At 53.5% G+C, this 20,637-nt stretch overlaps 7 protein-coding genes across 7 annotated transcripts; 2 read left to right on the top strand and 5 right to left on the bottom strand.

The window, feature by feature from the left end:
* Nucleotides 1–892: 892 nt before the first annotated feature.
* MYCGRDRAFT_70294 (uncharacterized protein) lies at nt 893–3,401 on the bottom strand (the record flags this gene model as incomplete). Its single annotated transcript, XM_003853967.1, has 4 exons — nt 893–1,819; nt 1,878–2,618; nt 2,670–2,694; nt 2,750–3,401. 4 exons carry the CDS (start codon nt 2,977–2,979, stop codon nt 893–895), a joined length of 1,923 nt encoding a protein of 640 aa, XP_003854015.1.
* A 1,076-nt stretch (nt 3,402–4,477) lies between these two features.
* Nucleotides 4,478–5,925, bottom strand: MYCGRDRAFT_99683 (uncharacterized protein; the record flags this gene model as incomplete). The annotated part of the gene is made up of 2 exons (XM_003853966.1): nt 4,478–5,231; nt 5,283–5,925. 2 exons carry the CDS (start codon nt 5,923–5,925, stop codon nt 4,660–4,662), a joined length of 1,215 nt encoding a protein of 404 aa, XP_003854014.1.
* A 3,870-nt stretch (nt 5,926–9,795) lies between these two features.
* Nucleotides 9,796–12,861, top strand: MgBGL10 (putative beta-glucosidase; the record flags this gene model as incomplete). Its single annotated transcript, XM_003854223.1, has 10 exons — nt 9,796–9,895; nt 9,950–10,075; nt 10,128–10,372; nt 10,428–10,518; nt 10,572–10,751; nt 10,811–11,159; nt 11,224–11,667; nt 11,785–12,000; nt 12,116–12,667; nt 12,732–12,861. 10 exons carry the CDS (start codon nt 9,796–9,798, stop codon nt 12,859–12,861), a joined length of 2,433 nt encoding a protein of 810 aa, XP_003854271.1.
* A 500-nt stretch (nt 12,862–13,361) lies between these two features.
* MYCGRDRAFT_91995 (uncharacterized protein) lies at nt 13,362–13,919 on the top strand (the record flags this gene model as incomplete). The annotated part of the gene is made up of 2 exons (XM_003854224.1): nt 13,362–13,564; nt 13,619–13,919. 2 exons carry the CDS (start codon nt 13,362–13,364, stop codon nt 13,917–13,919), a joined length of 504 nt encoding a protein of 167 aa, XP_003854272.1.
* A 281-nt stretch (nt 13,920–14,200) lies between these two features.
* On the bottom strand, nt 14,201–16,228 carry MYCGRDRAFT_11643 (uncharacterized protein; the record flags this gene model as incomplete). Its single annotated transcript, XM_003853965.1, has 1 exon — nt 14,201–16,228. A coding segment is annotated over one exon (2,028 nt), but the record flags the coding sequence as incomplete, so codon positions are not given.
* A 563-nt stretch (nt 16,229–16,791) lies between these two features.
* Nucleotides 16,792–18,563, bottom strand: MYCGRDRAFT_38292 (uncharacterized protein; the record flags this gene model as incomplete). Its single annotated transcript, XM_003853964.1, has 6 exons — nt 16,792–17,368; nt 17,442–17,766; nt 17,825–17,921; nt 17,974–18,102; nt 18,164–18,257; nt 18,325–18,563. 6 exons carry the CDS (start codon nt 18,561–18,563, stop codon nt 16,792–16,794), a joined length of 1,461 nt encoding a protein of 486 aa, XP_003854012.1.
* A 1,184-nt stretch (nt 18,564–19,747) lies between these two features.
* On the bottom strand, nt 19,748–20,543 carry MYCGRDRAFT_91993 (uncharacterized protein; the record flags this gene model as incomplete). The annotated part of the gene is made up of 4 exons (XM_003853963.1): nt 19,748–19,845; nt 19,936–19,954; nt 20,215–20,352; nt 20,427–20,543. The coding sequence occupies 4 exons, from the start codon at nt 20,541–20,543 to the stop codon at nt 19,748–19,750; spliced, it is 372 nt and encodes a 123-aa protein (XP_003854011.1).
* Nucleotides 20,544–20,637: the final 94 nt, after the last annotated feature.

Raw genomic sequence — 20,637 nt, 5'->3', positions numbered from 1 at the left:
GTCTGCCGAATCTCCACCCAAGTCGATCCCGATCCCGTTCTTACTTGGATGCCTTCACTCCTGCCCACTGCACTCGTCGAGCCCTTGCGAAGTCTCCTGGACACCGTCGACGAAGCGCCCGATCTTCGCCTTATCGCTCGCGACTCAAACTCAGACGTCTCTGTTCCTCTTGACCGCGCCCAACGTATCGCCGAGCGCAAAGCCAGATTCGCACGAGAAGCCCTTCAGCCTGAAAAACGAGCGCCCGACTTTTCCACCACGACTCTCACCGAGACGAACACCTTACTTTTCCTCACAACAACGTCGGTATCTCTGGCTCCGCAGTCGACTGTCACGATTCCTCTCATCGTCACGGAGACTGAAGTTACGACATCCACTTCCACAGTCTATGATGGTAAGACGACGATGCCGCCGACTTTTGTGACGTTACCGACTAGGACGGTGACGAGGTGGAAGCCGACGATCTTCAGGGAGACTGTTGCTACTGTCACGAGGAAGCCTTGGATTACCATCACGGTTCCGGGGAAGGAGGACGAGGCGAGCTGTGCTGACCAGGGAGGGAGGCTGTTCCAGGAGTAATCCCATGGGGTATGGTCATGCAAGGGACATGGCTTGTACTTCAACGTTCCCTGGATGGAGAGACCTCCCGGCTGGCCACCAGCTTCATTAGATTGCGCGTTCTTCATTTCTAGCAGACGGTGCGGGCACACGCCATTCGATCATCATTCATTCTTGTCCGCTGGCTTGCATGAGAATCAAAATACCAGCTCAAACACGACAACCTCGCCCACTATTATTCTGTCTCTCTTGCTGTACATATTGCTCTTCTGTGCTCTGCTGTGCTGTACAAGTCGCTAGATCCATCAACCTCGCCTCATCTCCTTCCATCTTCTCAGTCTCCACCATGCAGTATCGTGTCCGCCGCCTTCTCCGCCATCACAAAGATCGGCGCAGTAATAAACACTCCCGGAATCTTGGGGAACACACCTGCATCCGCTATTCTCAATGCCTTTACCCCTCTCACCCTGAATTTACTGTCTAATACGGCCATCTTGTCTCCATCCGCACCAATTTTGGTCGTACCACATGCATGATGCCCCCATGCTCGGTCTTTGATGTACTGTCCCAGGTCCTCATCGCTCTGGACGTGCGGACCAGGCTCCTTCTCAACAAACTTGCTGCCAGGAAGGAGGCGAGCGATCACATCGTCGTTGTACTTCGCCAGGGCTTTTCGACAGGTTCTAAGAGCCTTCACCATCGACGCGAGATCCTTGTCCGCGGCTCCGTTGGCCGTAGTGCCGGTGTCGAAGTAGTTGAAGTCGATTTGAGGAACATCGAGCGGATCGGCAGAGCGCAGCTTGACGGTTCCCGCCGTGTTGCGCGTGTGCGCTTTAAGTGTGTACCAGGAGAACCAGTTGTGCTGGGCAAGGAGAGTGTCATACCATTGTGGGAAGTAGCCCCGAAAGTTCGAGGGTGAGCTGAACATCCAGAGGTCGACATCGGAGTTGTCGGCGTAGTCGGAGTGCCCGATCATGGTGGCGGCGAGGCCATTGCTGGCATAGGCGCCGCGCTGCGCGAGGATGTTGGGATTTTGCTTCCATTGCTTGTAGCATTTGTCGTGAGGCTTGGCGTCCAGTCGGCAACCGTCGGTGATCGAGAAGTCTTTCTCGTGCTGTACATTAAGGCCGATTTCGTAGCGATCTTGCATGTTGCGACCAACGCCAGGGAGGTTGACTTTGACTGGGATTTTGAAGGACTCAAGCTCTTTTTTAGGACCGATGCCGCTGAGCTTGAGGAGTTGCACGGTGTTGAAGGTTCCCTGAAATCATGTCAGTGTGTGGCGTCCGTAGGTGAAATGCTGAAGGAAATGGACGAACGCCTGCAAGAATGACTTCCTTGGTAGCTCTGACAGATCCGGGAGTACCTTTACCACCACTCTTAGGGCTAGCACGGTAAAGGTGCTTACCCTCGAGGTACTCCACACCGCAAGCCCTGAGCTGGTTCCCTGATTCATCGAACAGCACCTTGGTGACGAAAGTGTTGGTCTTGAGGGTGAGGGGATATCCTTGGGCGATGGTATCCTTGATGTGCTCGCGAATGCTCTTACGAGCACCTCCTTCGGCGGTTAAGGGAATGGGATATAACCCAGTAGTGCTATCACGGTTTCGTGTGCGGGCGTTCGCATCGCCGAGCAGAGCGTTTGAAATCTCAACAATGGGATTCAAGCGATCGAGACCAAGAAGGGAAGAGAGACCCTGAGGAATGATAGAACGAAAAAGAGATGGGCTGATCACAGCGGCTCCAGCTACCAGATGGCGCACAAGTTGAGTATCACGGACCAAGATGCTCGGGTCAGTCGGGTTCACGGGCTGCCATTCGTAGACTTTGTCGAGATATTTGTCCATGTTTCTGGCCGACCAGGAGGAGTCTCCAGTGATACGCGCAATGCCGTCCCAATCAGAATCGTGTGCCCTGATGAAGATCAATGCGTTGTGCGTGACGCATCCACCAACGATTTGCGCACGAGGGTAGAGACATCCTTTGCCCTTCGTGTACTTTGGATCTCGTGCCGCGCGAGACTGATCTTGGTAGTGGTTGACGAAAAAGTCCCATTGTATCTGTACACCCTGTCAGTCCCGAGTCGCCCAGCCATCCTCGCATGATCATACTTCTGGATCGCCCGTGACAAGGGATCTGAAGAAATGTCAGCATTGGGCTTGGAATTTGTGCAGTCTTTGCAGTTGCGTACTGGAAGAGTGGAATCGTCGTGTTGTCATTACTTGACTGATCATCGCCGGCCTCGATCAGAAGAGTGCTGTGACCTTCGCGCGCGAGGCGTGAAGCCAGAGTCCCGCCACCGGCGCCACTGCCGACCACAATGTATTCGTATTGCGTTGCCGCCTCGGAATGTGCACCATGGGAAGCAGCTACCAATCTGAGAAGACCCAGCGTGAGCCACCCCAATGTCCGCAATACCATGATGAGGGTCAAGGCTGGATGTACTCGTGATCCGCGCGCCCAGTGGGGTCCAAGTCACCCCTATACACACAAATGGCTTTGGCTGTGGTGCGGAATCCAAATGCGATGCTCTCCGTGATCAAGGTTGATGGCGCAAATGTGCTGCGGAGACGAAGGAAAAGTGTGAAGACTTCTTGAAGTTCAGCATGGCGACGGTCTGGTTGTCCATTGTTCATCGGTGGGTACGCAGCCAAAGCCGCCGTCGAGCAGGGGTGGCCGGTGATGTGGGTCCTGAACAGGGTGGAAGCCAACATCTAATCTCACTTGGGCTCGTTTGTCGTGTGGACGTGTGCTTGCAAGTAGCATCTCGCAGCGAATGTTCCTTCGGGCCCTTTTCAAGCGCGTGAGAGGCAGAAAAGCGCAAAAGCACGAAAATCGTTTCAGGCTTTGCAGGTAGAATCTACGAAGTCTCGCGAGCACGAGAAAATTGGCTGCCCTGCGTGGGCATCCGTTGCGAATCATTGGAAAGGATACCACGCCGTGGTTGGGAGCATTGACCATGGTCAGGCGACTGCTTTTGGGGCGGACGGATCGGCTTGCCTCGTGAAGACGTAGCTAGTATGATCCCGCAGTTTCATCGAAGGGATACCCTGGCAGGAAAGCTCGCTCGCAAAGAGAGTTCAAATCCAATCCCAGAGGGTTAGCCTTGCACTTCGTCTGCTGTCAAACTTGAGTGAGTAATCAAGGCGACGCCTGTTTCGTGACAAGATACAATCGATGTTCGATGGCGACCCTGCCAGTCGACGAGAGGGCTCGCCGCGATCTAGTCGTGTCCATGCAATGGTCAGCATGCTTCGCCTAAGACGGCGTAGCTGTGCGAGCGATGCTGAATCGGGTGATGGTTCCATCGAGCCTGCGATACTATCGTTCCAGTCTTTGCGATGCTTTTCGGGCGGTCGACGCGGGCGCGAATCGGTATTTCAGCTTGTCCGGACTCGAGCGCAAGGGCTGAGGCCGATCCTGGTCTGAACGCAGAATCTTCCAATTTCGAATCACCTTATCAGGCCAGCCCTGGTTGTTTGGCCCCTTAGGGCCACGATATTGACGAGGGAGATACGTATTTTGGAATCCGAATAGGCTGCCCCCAGCGCCAAATCCCTCGACTCGGGGACTAATTTAAATAGATTTGAGCACAGTATTAAACGGGACATTGAACGGGACATTGAACGGGACATTGAACGGAATCTCGTAGGGTAACCCTGACGTTCTGACCCTGCCGTTGCTGCTTGTGTAAAAGTAAGATACGCCCGGCGGTATACAGTGTACGCGTGAATGCAGCGCCAAGCCACTTGTAAATTTGAGCGACCAATCAGACGCGAGTAGCGGCCAAACTAGTTTTTAGCTAACCACCTGCAACTTTATATTGCGCTGCGCGCAATGAGGTTGCTTGTGCCCTGCAGGATGGTTCGGTCTGACACTCAAGCAAGCTTCTGTCACATCAGTACTGTAAGAGTGCCTCATTTGGCCCTGGCGGTTGCCGTTCTCAGCATGCTCGCCTGACTCGGGGTGGACGGTCAAAGTAAATAAGCACTGTCGAAGCAGGGCAAGATTTGCCTCGAATGTTAGCCTACATTATTTCTCCAACGGGTAGTTTCATGATGTCGTCGGTCGAGGCCACGTAAGTGCCAGAAGCAAGTCGCCTTACAGTCCATTCATAACCTGCTCCATCCACGGATACACAGCTCCATTAGCCGGCGGGTATCCCATATGCAACATGCCGGTGAAAAACCGCGCCTCCTTCGGCGTGCCATACTCCATCATGATCATGCTGTCCTCGATCGGCATCAATCCATCATGAGTACCATTGACCAGCAGAAGTCTGCAACTCGGCAGATCTGCAATTCCGGTTTCAATGAGACTCCACTTCTGCTGGGCTTGATCGAGGAAATCTTCCTCGGTGGCATATCCGAATTTCTCCTTGAGAGCTGGTAAGGCAGTCCAAGGGTATTCGTGGTCCTTGGCTTTCTCCAACCACGCCCGTGAGAAGAAGTGGTGCGTACCAGCACCTTGTCCAACGGCTCCTCGGAGGCGAGATGCATGAGTGTGCGCTGCGCGGATGGCGTTGTAGCCCCCGGCCGACAGGCCCCAACAGATGACCTTCTTCATGTCGAAATGCTGCTGTGCTTGCATCCAGTCTAGAATTGAGGTCCACAGTCGGTCGGCAGATTCGGGATCGCTACGGTCTGCCGGACAGTCGGCTGTTCCGGGAATGTCTGTAGCAGAGTGGTCAGGTCTTGAAGACTGCTTGCTCTTATATCACTCACCAACCACAACACTCGCCCAGCCACGAGCGAGGAACTCGTCGCAGCGAACAGTATTGTCCGGCCTGTGACCATCTAGTCCGCACATGAGCAGCACCGTTGGGACGGGACATTCTTTCGAAGCTGGCTTCGGCAGGCGAATGTAGAGAGGGATCGTCTTGCCTTCGTCCTCTGCGGTACCAGCCGTATGCGGTATTTCGACGTCGACAATCGGGCAGTCGAACAAGCCTGCCGCTTTGATGTAAGCTTTCTTCTGCGCCACGTACGCTTGCGTTTTGATCCCGGAGTTGATATACGGGAATCGAGCAATGCGGTAGACAGCGCACGCTCGCAAGTACAGCTCTATGGCCGCGGCTGTGTCGTCACTCGCCGCTTTGGATTCCGCGCTCGCCACCAGCGCTTCACAAGCTGGTATGAACTCTCGCGTGTACTCGTCACTGTACCCATCATGGATACCTTTCTGAATGAGTGTTTCGAAGATTGGAGCAAAATCCTCGTATTTGCCATCATGGAATGGATACAAGCTGCGTTCACAAGGGAACTTCCACTTCTTGAGCCACAGATTGTCGATGGAGCCGAGATGCGGGTAGACTTGATCAAACTTGTCGCCGAGGATCCACCTGCTGCCTGTCCGTGGATCTGCCATGGTTTGATCGGAAAGAAGTCGAGAGCACTGAGGCTGGGTATAGGATGATGACCGTTGAAGAGACAACGAAGAAGAAGGCTATGTATTAGCTTTGTCCAGCAATACTTATTACCTATATTTGAAGAAGTCCTGGTAAGTGTGGAGTCGAAGGCATGCATGCATGACATATCGGGATGAACTCGAACGGCTCTCCGCTCCCGATTTTTGGAGATGCCAAATAAATCATGCCGTGTCTGCAATACAGGATACATTTCAGGTTAGTTCCTCTTGTCTGGACTGGACAGCGTGCCCACTGCCCATGTTGCTCCTTAGCTAGCCAGTGATTGCTCGAGCGGCCATGACCTCAACGATCAACAGCATGACGGCGGTAGGGCCAAGTGTCTCGATTTTGCGATCCAAGCAAGAGTCCGTTCCGCCTTCGAGTACGTTCAGCCTTCGAGATTCGCCGATGTTATGGTTCGAGTAATGGCAAGAAGTGTTGAGGGTGCAAAAGCAAGAGGAGGTTCTGTTGAAATCCTGCCTCAGGCAGAGACCATGCCAAGCCACGCTACTTTGCCAGCGGGCCCAAGCTCTCTTGAAACCTCTTCTCGAATTCGTCCTTCAACTTTTCTTCTTCTGGTTCAACATTGCAACTCCGAGTGCCCATCGACAATGTGATGCCGGCCAGCACGCGAAGTTGCACCCAAAAGAGTGGTAAGTTCAACTTTTCTCCTCCACCCTGCTCTGATGATACACCGCAAAACCGCAAACTAGAGTCTTTGACCTCTTCGGAGGCGTGAAACTTACTTGCTACGTCAGTCTGAGCTATCGCAACCACTTCTCTTCAGCAACGACTTCACTTCTTGTTCATATACTGATGAGTACCAGCAGGCATGATCACACGTCAAGTCCTCGTTCCTGGGCTGCTGGGAGCCTTCGACACTTCAACAGACGATTGAAGGCTCCGTGAGCATTGGATGTGAGTACTTTCCATCTTCCTCACCTTCTTCTTCGAATGATGAACAACTCAAAACACAATGGAATTACCGGCCGAGGCTTCGGCCGATGGCGAGAACATTGGCTTTTATACGCCTGATCACCGAAACTTCTTCACCATCTCTCTGAGCAAAGACAATCAATCACATGTACTGACTCGCTCTGTTCCAGACTTCCATCAATGCCTTTGCATACCATGCCCACCGTAGTCACCGTGACATCCGAGTTGAGCTCGCTGCCGCCGCCTCGGATCACAAGATGAACAATCGTCCTGAAAGAGATGGCTCGGCGCGAAAGTGCGAAGATATACTGGTTTGGCTGCAGCTAGTCGAAAGATGGTCTGTGCCATACACGCGCACAATGTTGCTGGCACGATGGCTCAGATTCAGGCCGATGACACGCATTTGCGGTCGATGTAATCTGAAGTGGAAAGCTCACTCGAAAGGTAAGACACACCCTCCATGATACCGCACCATCAAATGATGAATTGGCACTGGGCTCCGATCAACACTTGAGCAGATATGCCATTTTGTGACAGGCCTAGAAAACCTCGTCCACTGATCTTTGACACTTCCCTCATCACATTCAACATGAGAGCGAGAAGAGCTCCGAAGCTAACAATCAGCTCAGGTGTAGTATCGTCCATCTGTCCCGTCCATCGGTCCATCGCTCCCGGAGCTGCTCTGTTTCTTCTGGTAAGTTGGTCCGTCTTCTCCCTTCGACGCCCTCTCCTATGATGAACCCTTTAGATGACGAGTCTTATCCGGCCTTGCCGATGCTGACACAATCTTTTTAATACCATTCATGCCTATCTGATCTTCATCCCTCTTGCAGCAACAACATTTGATATTCCCCTTTCGACGTTCGGCTAATTGGCATGCACAGACATCTCTTCGACATATCCTCTGGACTTTCATCATACATTGGTCTTCTTGACACGGATGATGCTCACATTCCTGGTAAGCTGCAACGACAGTCCACCATGCGGCGGCCTTCACATGATGATCCAAAACAACAATGACAAGCATATGTCCAAGCCGCTGTGACAGGCGGCGCAGACGATAACGTTGCACATGCCTGATCTCGCACTCGCCGCCGCACCTCCTGTCGCCGAGATAACAGAAAGAGCTCTTGCTGACTTGGCGGAACAGACTGAGCCGACCCCATCAATTTCACGCACTGGTAAGCGCAACTTCCTACTCCTTCCTGTCTGTTCATCTGCACACTACAATGATGATTTAATATATCACGACGGTCGACTTAGCAGTCAAAAGACTGCATTGCTGAAGCGGCCCCTGACAGGGCCTTCTATACTGACATGTCTTCTTCATTCCTCGCTGCATTGTCCTCACTTTGCCTGCGGAACAAGAGCTAACGAGGTTTCAGAATTCAAGGCTCTCCTTGAGCGCAGACACGCCCACGAGCGGCGCTGACTGACACGGACGTCTCATTACAAGCATAGGAGAGCCTTTGCAGCAGCTACGTAACTAATTTCAAATTCAACATTCATGTTATCCAACTAAGTCAGATGTCTGTTCCACCAACACTAGTGAAAGCTTGCCCAAATATCAGACTCCAATGAATCAGAGGGCTAGACCGGCAATACCCGCTCACCGCTTCGGCTCATCACTCGAGTGCGAGTACAAAAATGCAGACGGGCTGAGACTGCACTCCACAGCATGCATGCGAGCGAGCGGTAACCTTTCCGCTCCATGGCCATGAGTTTCCGGCCCGTGGTAGTGCAGCAACATCGCTGGGCTTCTTGCCGCGATGCGAGCCACATGGTCTTTGCGGGGTTCTCCAGAGATCGCGCTCTGCCCCAAGTGGATACAAGTACAGCCATAAGAGGGCTCTTCAATCCGTCGCCGGCATCTCACGGCGACCGACATTATTCCACAATGTCGTGAGATTTATCATCGAAGGACTTCTTCCAAACTTCTGGCCAGGTCTGAATGTGGCGAAAGCATCTCGTACGACAACCGGCTGACCAGCAACAAATCATGCCTCCATCCCGACACCGCTGACCGCCACACTCTTTAGCAGCGGGCATGGCAGAATATCGGGCGCAGCCTGTCGGTGGTGGGGCACTGGGGCTTCTATGCTTGGTGAATGGAGAAAGACCGGAGAATATCCACCGCGCGAGCGGGGAAGGACAAGGACAGCATGCCACGAACTCCATTGTCCCGAGCCGACCTCTTCAAGCATCCCAAAGGCTGGCGAGTTCACTCAGAACTCAGGACTGGCCTTCTGGACGTCAAAGACTGGTCACTATATGTCAGCGATCTGAGCACCGATGCAATATCGAGAACAGCTACATGCCACCGAACAAGAAGCCACTGTGTCCTCTCTCAACATGTACCCCGTCGACGGGTATAAAGACCTCGTGGTCACGCTACGCGCTACGCGCTACGCGGAGGATCCAAGGCATTCGGATCCACTGTGCCACTTGCGTCCGCACAAGGCTCCTGGTCGCTGCCATGGTTTTCTCGATCTCCGCTTGATGGTTTGCACGACGCTACTCTTGCCGAAAGCTTATTGACCTCAGTTCACACAGCGGCATCCTCGCTACTGCGGATGAAGTCACTGTTGCTATGGACTGCAGACTCAGGAAGTTCTGTCCACCGTGCGTCGTGCCGCACACGAGGACCAACGAGCTGCACTGGGCTTGGACGGCATTGACATCGTACTAGTGACATTGGGTGATCGATCATGTGGATTGCAATGCTACCCACGCATCCAACGACCCACCAATGGGTACTATATGGAGGGGCGCTCGCCCTTCTTGTTCACCACATCTGTTCTTGACAGACTTGCAAGTGCTCATCTGGTGGTTTCGAAAAGACATTCGCCATGGGTCGTTCAACAGAAAAGCTGCGCGTAGCAGCTACACTGCTCATGTGTCTGGCTCCAGTCAATGGACAAGATCCTCTCACAGAAGCTGGTCCAGCTTGGAATCATGCCGACTATGAGACCAGCCCGCCGGTCTACCCCTCGCGTAAGCCCATCGGCCTGCGAATCACGAAGGCATAGAGAACTAACTTTTGACCAGCTCAAATGTCGGGCGCTGGGTGGGAGATTGCCCTTGAGAAGGCAAAGGCTTGGGTCTCGCAGTTGACTACTGATGAGAAGTCACTCCTGGTCACTGGTACTGAAGGACCTTGCGTAGGCAACATTGGTACGCATGCACCAACCGGATTATGGAGAGCTGAAGAGCTGACTTGATGCAGCACCGATTCCACGACTCAACTTCACCGGTCTTTGTCTTCAAGACGGTCCTCTCTCACTTCGTCAAGCAGACTATGCCTCGGTCTTCCCAGCAGGTATCAGTGTAGCCGCGGCTTGGGACAGGAAGCTTGCGTATAAGAGAGGATACCAGCTCGGAGCCGAGTACAAGGCCAAAGGCGCCCATGTTGTTCTCGGCCCGGTTGCTGGTCCTCTTGGCAGATCTGGATACGCTGGACGCAATTGGGAGGTATTTCACGCTTTTCGTCTGCTCTGGGTTGAACCGACCTAACTTGTCATCTCAGGGATTCTCACCCGAACCGTACCTCACTGGTGTCTTCATGTCAGAAACCATCGAAGGTCATCAAGACGCTGGAGTCCAGGCTTGCGCAAAGCGTATGTACTTTGTCCCCAGACACTGTGTATGCCCATGTCCTGATGTTTTACAGATTACGTTGGCAACGAACAAGAAACACAGCGCAATCCAAGCATAAACCCAGAGACCAACCAGACGATCGAAGCGCTTTCAGCAAACATCGACGACCGCACCTTACACGAACTCTACAACTGGCCTTTCGCCAATGCAGTCAAGAGTGGCGTTGCTTCAATCATGTGTAGTTATCAGAGGCGTGAGTAGCGTCAATATCTCAATCGGTGCGCGGCGAGCTGATGTCTTCTCCGACCGCAGTCAACGGCAGCTATGGCTGCCAAAACTCCAAGATCCTCAACGGAGTGCTGAAAGAGGAGATGGGGTTTCAGGGCTGGGTGGTCTCCGACTGGATGGCGACTCACGCCGGACACCAGGCCGCCGACGCTGGTCTGGACATGAATATGCCTGGCGGATTGGTCTTCTCGCAGTCCGTCCCAAGTTTCTGGGGCAAAAATCTCACCACGAGCGTCGAGAACGGAAGCTTGGCCTTGACCCGTCTGGACGACATGGCACATCGCGTCATGGCTCCGTACTTCCATCTCAATCAGGACGTCAACTTCCCGAACGTCGATGGTAGCTCTCCCGGTCTTCAGAAAACATGGGGTACGTCGTCTTTCGCGAGGATGATCAGCATCTCTGCTAACAATCCATGCAGCTCAGTCTACGTACAGATACAACTTCACATACGGTCCAAAGTCAACCGATGTGCGTGCAAATCACAAGGAGCTCATCCGCGAGCTTGGTGCCGCCGGCACTGTTCTGTTGAAGAATGTGAACAAGACTCTGCCCCTAAAGAATCCGAAGAACATTGCAGTATACGGCAACGACGCGGGCGACATCACCAATGGCCTGTATTTTGCGAATCTTATCAGCAACACGGGATTCGAATACGGGGTCCTTCCCACCGCAGGCGGCTCTGGTACCGGTCGTTTCACCTACGTTGTGCCACCACTCGATGCCATCAAGGCGAAGGTCGACGAGGACGCCCTTGTACAGTACCTCCTTAACAATACCCAGATCATCGGCGGCCAGCAACAGGGACCCACTGGCTTCGTTGGACTTACGCCAGACTCTTCTGGACTGATCTACCCCGAGCCAGAGGTCTGCCTAGTTTTGTAAGTGATTCGAAGGACAGAAGGCCTGCAGCGATCCGAGACCTCCTCTCAGGCTAGCTAGCCCTCATTCTGATTACACATTGGAGCTATCGCTAATTTAGCCGTCATTTATTACAGTGTCAAGACGTGGGCCAGCGAGGGCTACGACCGTACCACTCTCAGATTTGACTGGAATGGTACAGAAGTTGTCGAGACTGTCGCGCTCAGCTGCCCCAACACCATCGTCATCACTCACTCTTCTGGTCTCAACGTTCTCCCATTCGCTGACAACGAGAACGTCACTGCCATCATTGCTGCTCATCTCCCTGGCCAAGAAGTCGGAAATAGCATCGTGTAAGAAATTCGATGGGCAGACGGCTTGCACTGGTCCGGGACCTTCTCCCGGGCAGTGTCAGCAGGTCTCGGTCTGCCCCATTACCTTTTCAACTCAAAGCTAACTCTTCCGCAGTGACATCCTCTGGGGAGACGTCAACCCATCTGGCAAGCTTCCTTATACCATCGCGCACGAGGAGGAAGACTACGCTTTCGCGGACATCACCAACTCCACCGAGCTCCTCGAGACCACCGATCCCAATGCCTGGCAACAAGACTTCACTGAGCGTCTCCTCATCGACTATCGCCACTTCGACTACGAGAACAAGTCCGTGGCGTACGAGTTTGGCTTCGGTCTATCATACACAACATTCGAAGTGGCGGACGCAAGCGTTGAGAAGATCGTCGATGGCGAGATTGCTCCGACTGCTGCTCCCGCTGCTATTGTTCCTGGTGGAAATCCAGGTCTTTGGGAGACTTTGTACAAGATCACGGTAAAGGTGACAAACACTGGTGACCTTGCCGGTGCCACCGTTCCTCAGCTTTACCTTGGTCTGCCGCAGATCAAGAACGAGGCTACCACTCCCCCAAAAGTACTCCGTGGATTCGAGAAGGTCTACCTTGAGCCAGGCCAGAGCCAGGAGGTCGAGTTTGAGCTGCAGAGGAGAGATATCTCCTACTGGGATGTGTAAGTGCTCTCCGTACCATCGAACCGTAAATTTGCACCATGCTGACAATACTTTCTTCTTCAGTGTTGCTCAGGACTGGGTCATCGACCCGGCTACGATCAATGTCCACGTCGGTCTTTCCAGCCGCGACATCCACACTACTTCGTCGTTTGAGCCGCTTGGACCGACTGCGTACCGCCCTCGCCGAATGTAGAGCTTCACTCTAATCTTCGAGTAGATGAATACGCACCTGCTGTGGAAGGCGGGGCGCAAAAGAACACGAGAGCAGAGGAGGACGACAAATGACTGAGGATAGTATATAGCTCAGCACTAAAGATTGGAACAGATATGCACATTCACGTCTCTGCGTCTGGGTTAGCGCACTTCGGATGCTCGTGTGCGCTGGACAAGACCCAATCACTCCTCCGTTCTGTTTCTGCGAACACCTTGCTCTCGATCAATCACCTTTAGAGTGCATCGCTATTAATACACCTGACGTGGGTCTGAGGAAGGAACGATCCACTCTCAACGCCAAAGCCGGCAGCTGAGGAATTGTGTAACATAAACCGACCTAGGTCGTAGAGAAGGATCACTGCGCCCTAGGCTCAGACCTCCATCCGCCTAACATACATAAGAGTGATTATCACCTACAACGACATTCTCTTTCCAAACGCACAGAAAGCAAACGACGTCTCTATATCTTTCTCCGCAACCATGAATCGCTTGACATTCGCCACGATAGTGGCATCCCTCTTCGCTACCACCACTGCCCAAGCTCCACCCTTCCACATCGAGAACTTCGCCGCTCAAGACATTCGCATTCCAAGCGAGTCCCACAACGTCTCCTTCACGGTCAAACACCTCGGAGCAGCTCCTCAACAGGGAGGAGACGCGCCATTCGACCTCTCCATCGCCTGGTAAGATCAATCTGAACGAAACCGCCCGCTACAGCGCTAATACCATCGCAACAGGGAAGGCTGCGACCCACCCCCCTGCTACATCAATAGCGAAGGGACAGGATGGTACACTCGCATCGTTCCAGGCTCCTACAAAGGCGCCACCGACTTCACGCTCGAGATCGTCAAGCATAATATTTACAAGGCTGCTACGACGTGGACGGCCAGGATCCCCTACGTGGAGGGAAGCGCAGGGTATGACTGCTCGCGAGGTGGACAGAGTACGCTTTGTGGGTTCCAGGACGAGAGCGATTCGACATATGAGACTGTGTATGTCGGTGGTTTGGAAGCGGAGTACCCGAGTCCGCGGTGTTAGACAATTTCGATCGAGGTCGGTTGGGTGTCAGGCAAGTCGGATCCTTCTGGAGAATGTAAGAGGTCGGACTGAATTGTCTGCTATGCGCAGTGTGGTGGCCAATGAACATTGGCCGTCATTATGGTCGTGGAGCAAACAAATCCTAGATGCTAGCCCGCTAAAAGCACTTTTCCGGAACTCCTTGCTGTCGAACCTGTCAGAGGTCGAGGTCATAACATCATTCCCACAATCACCAATGCCAGCCCAGTAATGCCACACCCGAGACTCAATTCCATCTTCGCCGCTGCCCCCTTCTTTGGCTTCGGCGTCCCAGTAGCTGTGTAGAAGCCCGTCAACGCCACCGAAGAACTGCTTGTGCCTTGATCCACCTTCGTACCCGAACTAAACGATGGCGTATTCATCGGTGAGCCAGGAATACCAGCTTCGACCGTTTTACTCGGTCTCACTACATCATCTGCATCCTGATAGAAGATGCCAAACTCCACGACGCCCTGGCCGTTACTCATCGCTTCCATGTCATCTTGGCCGCAAGAGGAGTTCCAGCTGCGGAGCCAGCACGTCGGCTTGGGAGGATCAGGAATCTTGTTGACATATGTCGAATTTGCTGTGCCGTTGGAAGCGAATGTCTGCAGGTCCACTTCTTGGCCAAAAGACAGATCTTTGCCAAACAAAACACGGGCAAAAACCTGGAAGGCGGTTTCTGGTTGGTAGTAAGGAATGAAGTGTCCGGCGTCGTAGATGCGGGAGAAGCTGAGGTTCCCATACTGACGGACGGCACCGCCCACGTATGTGTCGTTGACCACGATATCTGCGTAGCCTGCTTTGGCGAAGCCGGCGGAATATGTCAGCGCCTGACTGGCACCGGATGCATCGACGGATGCTGGCGAGGTTGAGTTCGATAGCGCATCTGCGATCGCAAAGGCGACAGCCTGACCGCCCATCCAATTGCAAAGATAGTCTGCGTCGCCGTACACCAAAGCCACGCGTACGCCGCGCTTGAGCAGATCGGCAAGGTCTTGAATCATACCGCCGCGGACTGTATCGCCAGTGGAAACGAAAGCGTCAAACACATTCTGATTGCTCTCTGTATAGTTGACGCGAGCGCCAATTGATTCAAGCACAGAAGCATTGTTCAGGTACTCCTGATAGGCCGCCGAGGGGTCTGGAGTCGGCTCCTTCTGACGAATGTCATACGGGTAGTACTGACTCGGACCGATCAACGCAGTCAGTTGGCTGCATGTGGTCCGAGCGATTCGACACAAGCGATTAGCGTTGTCATCATCTCCGTGTAGGTCTGTGCCTGCAGCCATGCGACAGGCATTGATTGCAGGCACGCAGTCATTGTTGTAGTCGTTCAAAGCATTTAGCTGTTGAGTCTGGCTGATAATATCAACGCCGTAAGTGTTGTTGAACGCAAACAGTGGGTAGTAGTAATCCTGAATGAGATCGTCCACGATTCCGTTCATGATTCCTACAGATTGCACTCTGATAGGCAAGGTCGTAGCGCTGGACAGTGTACCACTGGCTATGGCATCGTTCTGCTCCTCAAAGTACGAAGCGAATACTGGCCCATACTTGCCACCGTAGGACTCAGTAAAGAGACTGACACCTGCTGGCTCATCTGAATTCGGCGTGGTGACATTGGGTCGTGTGGCTGGGTTGTACTGTTTGAATGTGGATAGCCACGTCTGCAGAAAATGCCATGTCGCAACTGCAGCAATCTCGGTGGTGTTCGCAGACGTCTGATATGGCCCGATGGAGGGAAACGTTCCGTTCAGAGTGACGGACGCCGCCAAACCGATCTTTGGCCTGTCCAGTGGCTGATCGTATTGTCCCGTTATGAGGTCCACCGATAGATTTGTCGCAACATCGTATGAGAATCCGACGAGATTGGGCTGATCGATGAAGAGTATGTTCGAGGCCCTGTCCCATCCGAATGCCCGCATCTGTGTACCATAGCTGCCATCCGTCTTTTGTACTACCTCACACGGTCCCACCTCATTGAACATGCCAAACATGCTGCTCGATCCCGGTCCTCCGTTGAGCCATATCGTCAGAGGTGCTGACTCGGGTGTCTGCCGAGCTTCTACGAACCAAAAGAAGGTGTTTATCGAGTAGTTCTGCTGTATTGGAGCGAGCGTATATGGTGGAAGCTCAATGTATCCGGTATATTGCTTTTGCGTAGAGAAGGCAGTGGTGCAAGTGCCATTCGCAGGCTGCTTGTAAGAGACTGTGACCTTTGGATTTACGGGCGAGGTCAGGATGTTGTCGTATGAGGCTGGTGGTGGATATTGAGCTCGTGCGATGGGAAAGGCTGCGATGTAGGCCAGGAGGACAGCTGGAAGTGCGAGAAGCTGGAATGGAGTCAGTCCATACCATGGGAGTAATCGAGCAGCTGGAGGTCGCGTTGTTGCACACCGACGCCATTGTCACAAGCTGTCCTTACATTCATCATTTGCTTCGTTCTCTACAAGCCCAGCCGAACGCGCGTGACGCTGTCTAGAAGGAGAGATGCCTCGAGGCGGGGACTCGGGCGGCCAGTAGGCGGAGTGTATCCGTAACGAGCGACATGGGACACAACGCGCTCGAGGGCAGTCGACAATGCGGTCGTCTAGGCGGTGGTATGGAGATTCATGTGAAGTCGAAGAGAGTTCAACAATGATGGAGGTGGAAAGCGAGCTGGACGCCACAAAACAGCTGTGGCGTTCAGGTACACAAAAGGTACCACGAACCTTGTCCTACTCAAATCACATCTCACTTGCACATTGTACTATTGTCGAAAGGATCGATATCCACATGTTCGATGCCAACATCTTATGAATACAGAGGCAGACTATGGTACCATGATACAGTATCGTCGTACTACCCCACTCTAAATGGTATACCTGAACGTGACGGCCTTGTCTCCCTGCTCACTCAACTCCTCCACCGTGTACCTCAAATGCTCTCCCGCGGCGCATCTCCGCTCACGACTGCGATTGGCGCGAGCGTACAGCAAACCCAGCAATATCAAGCAACCACAACCGATCCCCGACGCGCCCAGCTCCATACAGAATCCAAACACAAACTTGGGCGAATCCCGGTTGCGGAAGAAGTTGCTGGCAATCGCACCGCCGAACACGGCGAACATGAGGATGAACGGGAGGCCAATCGCTCGCTTGTACTCACCAGCCAGGTTGTTGGTGGTGAGGGCCAACGCGCATGGGTTGACGGGGAAAATCCCGCAGGCGGCAATGAAGATGCCGGCGTAGGTGCGGTGGGGTCCTCCGCCCGATGCGCAGAGGCCGAAACCCAGGATCGCTACGGCGTAGCAGCCGAGGATGAATGGGATTCGTCGCTTGTAGTGGTCGCAGATGTATGCCATGCCGATGGTGAGAGCGGCTGCGGTGAAGTAGGGCGGCATTGTCATCAGCTGCGCTGTCGTTGTCTTGTAGCCCATTGCTTTGATGCTAGAATAGACGGGCAAAAGGTTAGCGACACTCGTTGCTTCTTCCATCATCGTTGGCGAGTCGGCTTGCTTACACTTTGGGCATCGACAAGCTGACGCCGTATACTGTCGCCACGAAACAGATCTGAGTGATCATCAGGAGATAGATCATTGGGTCAGTGAACACCGGCTTCGCGTATTTCCAGCCTCTCTTGTCGGTCTGCGGTATTCTCATTCCGTTCTCCGCGCCGTCGTTCATGCCATCGTACTTCAGTCGGTAGGCCACAAAGGCTCTCTCGGCTGGAGTCAGGAATTTGGCTGTTGCTGGAAAATCGCACATGACGCAGTGAGCACCCACGGCAACGACAACGGATATGATGCCTTCGATAATGAACAGCCAGCGCCAGCTTGCGAGACCAGCTGTAGTTGTCTAGTCAGCTCTGATTCATGCAACATTGCTGCTTGACTGCGAACATACCGACGCCATCCATGTGTTCAATAGCGAACGCAAAGAATCCTCCGACACCCGAAGCCAACGAGATGCCAATGAAAAAGTACGCTTGACGGGATTGAACCTAAATCGTTGAGTTCATATTCACTAGCATCACGTCGCAGCAGGCTACTCACCTCATAGCGAGGATACCACATGGTCAGATAGTAGGCGACTCCCGGCACAAGACCTGCTTCCGTCGCTCCCAGGAAGAGTCTAACGGCTATCAGACCATGAAAACCCTGCACAAGACCCGTCAAGGTCGTCTGGATCGTTGCAGTCAGTGATCTGATAGCGCATTGCCCACATTTTGACGTGTAGACGTACCACGATACCCCAAGCGACCATGATGGCTGGCAACCAGATCGACGGTCTGAGTCTCTTCAGCACCACGTTGCTGGGAATTTCGAATATCGAGTATCTGCATCGTGGAATGAGCACAAGTGCAAAACAACGTAAAGTGCGCAGCCTCTCATGGAAGAACATACGTGAAGAAGAAAACCGTCAAGGCCAAATTGAACTGCCCGCCGCTCAGACCCAGATCCTTCTCCATGCCCTGGATTCTTGCATTACCAATGGCAGTGCGATCCAGGAACGAGAGGAAATTGAGGAGCGCAACCACTGGCAACAGTCGCAAGTCGATCCGACGATTGATCTTGCGGATGTCAAGGTCTGCAAAGGACGCCAGAGTCACGTCCGGTCGGCTGATGACATCCTCAACGATCATGATCTGACTCTCACGCTTCTTACCGGCAACGTTCACCGATGGAGTCTTGGGACGGGAAGATAGGCCGCTGGCCTTCTCAGCGTCGTGATCTGGCCCCAGGTCGCCGGTCTTCTCAGCGTCATAGCCTGGCGAGACGAGCGTTGCATTGCGGCCCGGTTCGGTGTCAATATATCGAATGCGAGGCATGTTGGCGGTTGAGGGAGGAGATTTGTTGTCGATGTCGAAGCCGAACGGGGCCAAAAATGCGTACTCGAGGGCCAGCCGTCTTTAAAAGCAGCTCATACACATCTGCGCCGGTGTTCCTTGAGCTGCTGCTGACTCCTGGGTCCGAGACACCCCGCTACGATCCGTGACGTGGAACATCGTTGCGAGATCACCGCTCAGGACAAGGTTTTTATAGCCGGTGTGCTGTTCATGTCGAACATGCTGCGGAAATCTACATTGCGCGCACCGGCAGGACAGCAAATTGGGGATTTGCAAGCATGCCAGCACCATTGTGGTCGGACCAAAGAGCTCGGTCCTGTGTTCATGCTACTCCGGGAGCAAATTGACCAGTACAAGGACCGGTCTTGGAGCTGACCGCAGTCTCCCGTCGAGATGAGCTCGTCGCCCATTCGCGCAACCCATGCTGCGGGAACGAGGATGACCACGCCAGAGACCACAGATCGTGGATGTCGTCAATCTCCCGGCAAGGTGACGTTCAAGGACAAGGACACCATTTTTTCGAGACCAGGCTGGACCCTTAAATTCTGTTTCGAGGCATGCCGGGTGCCTGTTCCCTGCAAGGCCGCGGACGCCACCAATGTTATTCGGCGATTTAACATGCACCACGTCAAACGGTAGCCATGTCGGGCTCAGCGCTGTGCTCATCGCGCCCTAGGTGCGCTGATCTGAGAAGCTTGCAGCATGATCATCGTGATTGGGCGTAGCGGTGTGGCTTAACAAGTCCATACCGTTGGAAGCATATGCAAGGTTGTTCCCAGTAGCAGATCCGGCTCCCACGGGGTTTAATAGGACGTGTCGAAGAGCGAAACTTACCGACAGATCCGAGCTATGGATCACCCTGGTGTAAAATCGCAAGTAGCGACAGTAGATCTTGGCAATGGTCCTTGTTTCACGGTGAGCATACCCGTCCCGTTCCATGTTCACTTCGCCGCGCCGCATTCTTGATTGCCACCCTGCCTTCAAAGCTGACGCTCGTCAATGCCCTGCCCGAGCAGGTCGCTCTCAGCGCTCTCAGCGCTCTCTCGATGCAGTACTTTGCAAATGAACCTCCCATTATCTTGTCAGTAAGCATATGGTCCAACGCTCGCCGGTAACACTTTCTCTCAACGACGGGAATGTCTGCTCTCCTTCCTCCGGGAGCGCTCACCTGTCATCTCACGGCTATACTATAACTGGCGGCAAGAGATCAATAAACGACAACGATGCGGATCGACCACAGAGATTCAAAATTACAAGCAGTGCTACATACAATGCAGTCGGTACACATCGTTGAGACGATCAGTGACGTGCAAACCTCAGCCATGCTACCCTCGCCAACTCAAGGGTCTCCAATAAATCACCGCACCATCGCGGTCGTTCCCATGGTCCACGAAAGCAACCCGTCAACGGCAAGGTAAATAGAAAAAAACAAGACTCCTCCGCTCACTGCAGTCCTCCATCTCAAAGCGTCACCTCCTGAGCGCTCGTCGAACTCAGCAGTCAAAGAACCAGTCGCGGCCATGCGCTTGCCTGCTGCAACGACGATCCTCTCTGTCCAGTCCAGTTGAGAGATCATCCCTGGCACCTCTCGGGGTGATGGCACTACGCGGCATGTCAATATTTTTGCACGATTGGGAGAGCACCGCGAAAGCGACATACGCAAAGACAAGTGCGATCCACGAAAGTGTGTCCGATGTACTCGCAGACCGGTCGGCAGTCCTTGGCAGAGACGCCGAGAGCGAGAAGCAGGGCGGAGGCGAGGAGCAGGATGTTCATCTTGATCGTGGTTCGAGTGATCGTCGGTCGGCGTCGAGGCTGCGAATTTTCGAATGTAAGTCAGTTGTCCTTTGAGATTCTGATCTGATGGACC

This window comes from Zymoseptoria tritici, chromosome 3 (genome assembly GCF_000219625.1).
Source record: "Zymoseptoria tritici IPO323 chromosome 3, whole genome shotgun sequence".
NCBI lineage: Eukaryota > Fungi > Ascomycota > Dothideomycetes > Mycosphaerellales > Mycosphaerellaceae > Zymoseptoria > Zymoseptoria tritici.
This window is presented reverse-complemented; position numbering and strand designations above follow the sequence as displayed.